The sequence below is a fragment of the Limulus polyphemus genome, unplaced genomic scaffold (genome assembly GCF_000517525.1).
Source record: "Limulus polyphemus unplaced genomic scaffold, Limulus_polyphemus-2.1.2 Scaffold8442, whole genome shotgun sequence".
Lineage (NCBI taxonomy): Eukaryota > Metazoa > Arthropoda > Merostomata > Xiphosura > Limulidae > Limulus > Limulus polyphemus.
This window is the reverse complement of record NW_013674052.1, coordinates 21,610-28,433: the sequence shown is the minus strand read 5'-3', so window position 1 is coordinate 28,433 and position 6,824 is coordinate 21,610. Positions and strand designations below refer to the sequence as shown.

Here is a 6,824-nt window from a genome sequence, read left to right as displayed (position 1 = left end):
GTAAACATCCAACCAGACTAGTGTTTCACCCTTGGATAAGAACAAATAAAATACAACTCCTACCACTGTAAACATCCGACCAGACTAGTGTTTCACCCTTGGATAAGAACAAATAAAATACAACTCCAGACCACAGTAAACATCCGACCAGACTAGTGTTTCACCCTTGGATAAGAACAAATAAAATACAACTCCAGACCACGTAAACATCCGACCAGACTAGTGTTTCACCCTTGGATAAGAACAAATAAAATACAACTCCAGACCACCGTAAACATCCGACCAGACTAGTGTGAGGTCTTGAAGAAAGAAGCTTTTTACACTTGCTATATTACAAGTATTAAATCAACACCGGTTACATGAGTTCCTAAACAAGAAAACCTTCACAGATATTAAACAGTTTCCTGTAGAATTGTTTCAACAAAACACAGGTCCTCCGACTAATTCTTAGAAAATTCCTGCAGATATCTGTACGGAACTTAACACCCACCCTTATGTAATTGTTAGGTACATTAGTATGTTTAGATTCGGTGATATTGTAGCACAAAACTGAATGTTCTGGGGTAGGGGGTGGGAGACAATAAAACACGAGCATACCTTCGTTCATGTCCAATGTCGGCCGAGTCGGTGGCGACGACAAAGAAGGTGTATTGGGGTGGTTTCTGTCGTATTTTTGAAAACTTTTCCAGAACGTACACAGATCCATCTGTAGGATGCACGCCGAAAGGAGCGGATTTACTTAATCCATCGTCTTGTTTAGAATAATGGACCATACCGTTAGCCCCAATATCAGGGTCGACAGCTTTTACCTTTAAGAAAAGTTCAAAACAGTTACTTGTTAGAATATTACATATATATATATATAACCTTATATTCAAGACATTAACAGGTAGCACGTATAAATCTAGAAAACAACAGACATTTACCATAAAAAATAAGTTCCCGCCATTCTACTAACGGAAGGAGATGTATTCATTACCTATCAAAAAATTACTCGTTACAAAAGATAATATCACTTATCGTTCTTCATATCAATGTTTTATATATATCGCTTATCCCGATGTTTTATCCAAAGTTAGAATAATGGGCAAGTTACCTAAACCCATGATGGGTTATGTTGCTTAATTCGGTACCCTGTGGCTATTTTTATCGTAACTCTAGAGTCAACAGTGTTACTGTTGTTCTTTTGGGTATTGTGGATATTATCAGGCAACTGTAAACATGACTCTCGAGTCAACATTGTTACTGTTGTTCTTTTGGATATTGTGGATATTATCAGGCAACTGTAAACAGAACTCTAGAGTCAACATTGTTCTTGTTGTCCTTTTGGGTGTTGTGGGTATTATCAGGTAATTGTAAACATAACTCTAGAGTCAACATTGTTGCTGTTGTCCGTTTGGGTGTTGTGGGTATTATCAGGTAATTGTAAGCATAACTCTAAAGTCAACATTATTACTGTTGTCCTTTTGGGTGTTGTGGGTATTATCAGGCAATTGTAAACAAAACTCTAGAGTCAACATTGTTGCTGTCGTCCGTTTGGGTGTTGTGGGTATTATCAGGTAATTGTAAACATAACTCTAGAGTCAACATTGTTGCTGTCGTCCGTTTGGGTGTTGTGGGTATTATCAGGTAATTGTAAACATAACTCTAGAGTCAACATTATTGCTGTTGTCCGTTTGGGTGTTGTGGGTTTTGTTTCGGCTCTCTGATATGCATAACGATACGCAGCCTTCATATGTTATTACTAACATTCAGCCAACAAAGTAGATCTATAATAGAACTTTTTGAAGTATCTTCTTGCAAATCTTGACCAACAGTCCACAAGAATACTGATGATTTTAATGTGAGGATACAGAGAACCCACGACTTACTGTTAGAATAAGTCAGTTTCTGCGGTTCTACCCTCCCATGATGTATCCTATATTTTCAAACAGTCGCTACTTAGAAACATTAATTATTTCTTATTCGAAATATACATTTTTTTTCAAGGAAAATTCCGCTAGGATCTTCACCCAAAGAACATCTAAACATACAAAGCCAATAAGGTTTCCTGGACCCGAACATCTAAACATACAAAGCTAATAAGGTTTCCTGGACCCGAACATCTAAACATACAAAGCTAATAAGGTTTCCTGGACCCGAACATCTAAACATACAAAGCCAATAAGGTTTCCTGTTGGGTCCGTTTCTGTCACGACGAAGTTATAGGCGGAGCTTGGTATAAAAAATGGGTTGTTATCATTGGCATCTAGGAGATGAATGTGGACTTCAGCAGAACTCTCTGGACCGTGAGGGTTGACATTTGGCACCACTTCCTTGGCGATCACCTAAGGACAGAATAGAAGACATTGCAGATGAGGAGGAGATACTTCGTACAGATTAATTTAAGTACTCGTTCAGATTACCAAAAGGTGGATTAGCTGGTAACTGTGTGGAGTTCATTGTAATTTAACAATAATAAAAGATTTGTTTATTTCTAAGTTGTCAGATACGATATACGTACAGGTTATGAAGCTGTCTTATAAGGACGTATTGGATAAGAACTTTACTATAATGTACAGTTACTACCGTGATTGTAGAAACTACATAAACATGTATGTTCTGATAACCTAAACATAAATGAAAACATTTCGTACAAGGAAACACAAATACGATGTTTATAACAACACGTTAACCCACAAACATTAAACTGAAATCGTTCATTATTCATAAAGCAGGCTGTTCGATATGTCTGTATTCCATAAGTAAGAACAGGTATGTTCTGTTCCAGATATCGTGATGTCCGTCTTACCTCGGTTATAACTCGTGTCTTTTGTTTCTCGGTCTTATCTTCTTTATAAAAGTGTAACCTAATTTTTAATTTTTGTTTATTTGTGTTACAAATGAGAGCAAGACTATTATTTTTAATAAACATCTGTCACACTGAAGAAGAATAAATTAACTTAGAACCTTGAGGCAAACAAAAAGTATTATATTTATTATAAAACATTTAATTCGTGTAGCTATAAGCTAGAAAATCACACGAGTACAATCATTGATCATTTGTAAAGTGAAACAGAAGAGTTCTAGATATTAAAACTTTTACCTTTAGAACTAACAAATCTCTGGTTTCCCTGTCCAGTTTCGAGGGGTCATGAACCTTGATCCAGCCACTTGTTTCATCCACCGAGAAGGCTCGAGAAGGATCTTCCAGTTTGAACTGAAACCTTGCGTTGTCACCCTTCATATTCAAGAAGTAACATTTTACACACAAGTACACTATGATACACACAAGACGTACAGCATTTTACCCACAAAAAATACAGCATGTTACACACAAGAAGTACAGCATGATACACAAAAACTAAAGTATATGTTACACAAGAAGTACAGTATGTTATGGCACGTTACATACAAGAAGTATAGCATGTTATACACACAAGAAGTACAGTATGTTATACACACAAGTAGTACAGTATGTTATACACACAAGAAGTACAGTATGTTATACACACAAGAAGTACAGTATGTTATACACACAAGAAGTACAGTATGTTATACACACAAGAAGTACAGTATGTTATACACAAGGAGTACAATATGTTATACACAAAAGTACAGTATGTTATACACACAAGAAGTACAGTATGTTATACCCACAAGAAGTACAGTATGTTACACACAGAAAGAGTACAGTGTGTTACACACAAGGAGTACAGTATGTTACACACAGAAAGAGTACAGTGTGTTACACACAAGGAGTACAGTATGTTACACACAGAAAGAGTACAGTGTGTTACACACAAGAAGTACAGTATGTTACACACAGAAAGAGTACAGTGTGTTACACACAAGGAGTACAGTATGTTATACACAAGAAGTACAGTATGTTATACACAAGTAGTACAGCATGTTACACACAAGGAATACAGTATGTTACACACAAGGAGTACAGTATGTTAAACACAAGAAGGAGTACAGTATGCTATACACACAAGAAGTACAGTATGTTACACACAGAAGGAGTACAGTATGTTACACACAAGTAGTACAGTATATTACACACAGAAGGAGTACAGTATGTTACACACAAGGAGTACAGTATGTTATACACAGAAGGAGTACAGTTACTGTACTACTTGTGTGTATAACATTATTACACACAGAAGGAGTACAGTATGTTACACACAAGGAGTACAGTGTGTTACACAAAAGTACAGTATGTTATACACACAAGAAGTACAGTATATTACACACACAAGAAGTACAGTATGTTACAGCATGTCATGCAAAAAGAGTACAGTGTGTTACACACAAGAAGTACAGCATGTTATGGAAAAGGAGTACAGTGTGTTACACACAAGTAGTACAGCATGTTACACACAAGGAGTACAGTGTGTTACACAAAAGTACAGTGTGTTACACAGACAAGAAGTAAAGTATGTTATACACAAGAAGTAAAGTATGTTATACACAAGGAGTACATCTTAATAAAGCTGGTTGTCACACAGTTTTGAAGTTAGAATCAATAAGATATGTTAAATGTTGTAAATGTATGAAATTTATGAAAAAAATGTATTGTATTAGTTATTACTGCAATGATAAACCCCTGAGTAGCGCAGTGTTAAGCCTGAAGGCTTATAATGCTAAAAACTGGGTTTCGACACTCGTGGTGGGCACATCACAGGTAGCTCAACCAACCAATCAACTTGATATAATAGATCAGTCTTGATGTTTACTTCTGTCACGTACAACCGTCTTACAACAAAACGTAATTCAAATTTATAGTCCCGGGCACTCCAACCTCCTCTAGCGTTAATGGAATCCAAGATGGCCTCAATGTTTGTTATATCGTACTTCGAAATACTTTTCGCCACCAACTTGCTAAACGATTAAACAAATCCGTAAGGCTCTGAACAGTTCGGTTTGTTTGTTTGTTTTGAATTATGCACAAAGCTACACAAGGGCTATCTGTGCTCTGCCCACCACGGGTATCGAAACCCGGTTTCTAGTGTTGTAAGTCCGCAGACATGCCGCTGTGCCACTGGAGAGTTTTTATCTGATTTTGAATTAAAAAAAAAAACTTGAACCCAAAAGAGAGAGGATACGTTTCCCCTTTGGCAGTTTCCCCTCTTCAAGAAACAGAGAATCACTCAATAACTCAAAACACAAACTGAATTTTGACACTATTTATACATGTCGACCTGAATAATGAATTACAATAGGTTCTTTAAATAATTTACTTGGCATAGATAGGCTTACCATATCTTTATCATGAGCGAACACCTGCACTACAGTGAATCCTGGCGGCAGATTTTCTACTACAGTAATATTGTACATATCATATTCAAAGATGGGAACATTGTCATTGATGTCCACGACGAGCACCTTCACTTTGGTCAGTGTCTGGCGGATAGAGTTATCCCTCTGGCTTGCCTGAAGGAATAACAAAGGATATCAGCTTTCTACTTTACAATTAGTCTTATCCTGTGTTTGATTAAAAGTTACTGTACCCATTTTGTAAGAATCTTAATTTAAGTATATATTTTCACGGAATACATAGAATACATTTATAAATTGTTATAAAGAATATATATATGTGGTTGTAAAAGCCAAGTCTCCAGAAGACTAGATAAATAGATAAAGCCATTATCAGCGATAGAGAAATAGTTAACATACATCATTTAGAAGAAAAGTAGTTCTCAAGAGACATTTTACAATCTTTAGAAGTATTATACCAGAAAAAATAGTTCTCAAGAAACATTTTACAATCTTTAGAAGTATTATACCAAAAAAATAGTTCTCAAGTGACATTTTACAATCTTTAGAGTATTATACCAGAAAAGTAGTTCTCAAGTGACATTTTACAATCTTTAGAAGTATTATACCAGAAAAGTAGTTCTCAAGAAACATTTTACAATCTTTAGAAGTATTATACCAGAAAAATAGTTCTCAAGTGACATTTTACAATCTTTAGAAGTATTATACCAGAAAAGTAATTCTCAAGTGACATTTTACAATCTTTAGAAGTATTATACCAGAAAAGTAGTTCTCAAGAAACATTTTACAATCTTTAGAAGTATTATACCAGAAAAGTAGTTCTCAAGTGACATTTTACAATCTTTAGAGTATTATACAGAAAAGTAGTTCTCAAGTGACATTTTACAATCTTTAGAGTATTATACAGAAAAGTAGTTCTCAAGTGACATTTTACAATCTTTAGAGTATTATACCAGAAAAGTAGTTCTCAAGTGACATTTTACAATCTTTAGAGTATTATACAGAAAAGTAGTTCTCAAGTGACATTTTACAGTCTTTAAAGTATTATATAAATAAATATATGTGTGTTAACATTTAAAGTAAAATGACGTGAAAACTTTCCTCACAGAGTGTAAGAAACATGAAAGTCGCCCCCGGTCCAATCAATGAAAAAAAGTAACTTGATGATTGCTATATTTTCATTTATTTTTGAACGTGTTTTATTTGATCTTATTTCTATGTGACAAGAATATGTGGATAAGAATAGTTGTCTAGTGAAAAGGTGAGTTTATCAGAAGCTCATAAAACACTCGTAATGAAATTATTTTGTTTGATAACTTTATGTAAATAAAACTAACTGTATTTCACGTAAAGCAAACTATGGTAAATACCTCTCAACACGACAACAGCTTCCACTCGTAGGTTGAGGTTCAAACAAGCTATGGTAAACAACTCTCAACACGACAACAGCTTCCACTCGTAGGTTGAGGTTCAAACAAGCTATGGTAAACAACTCTCAACACGACAACAGCTTCCACTCGTAGGTTGAGGTTCAAACAAGCTATGGTAAACAACTCTCAACACGA

The 6,824-nt window shown here is 35.2% G+C and overlaps 1 protein-coding gene across 1 annotated transcript in view; it reads right to left on the bottom strand.

Annotated features, from left to right (window-relative positions):
• The window catches only part of LOC106475348 (cadherin-89D-like), a gene marked incomplete at both ends in the record, with an annotated part of 27,513 nt that overhangs the window by 1,657 nt on the left and 19,032 nt on the right, over positions 1-6,824 (bottom strand). Inside the window, 4 exons of the mRNA XM_013936035.1 lie at positions 598-809; positions 2,157-2,327; positions 3,086-3,220; positions 5,242-5,415. Coding sequence (XP_013791489.1) covers positions 598-809; positions 2,157-2,327; positions 3,086-3,220; positions 5,242-5,415 — 692 coding nt within the window. The remainder of the gene's footprint in view (positions 1-597; positions 810-2,156; positions 2,328-3,085; positions 3,221-5,241; positions 5,416-6,824) is intronic.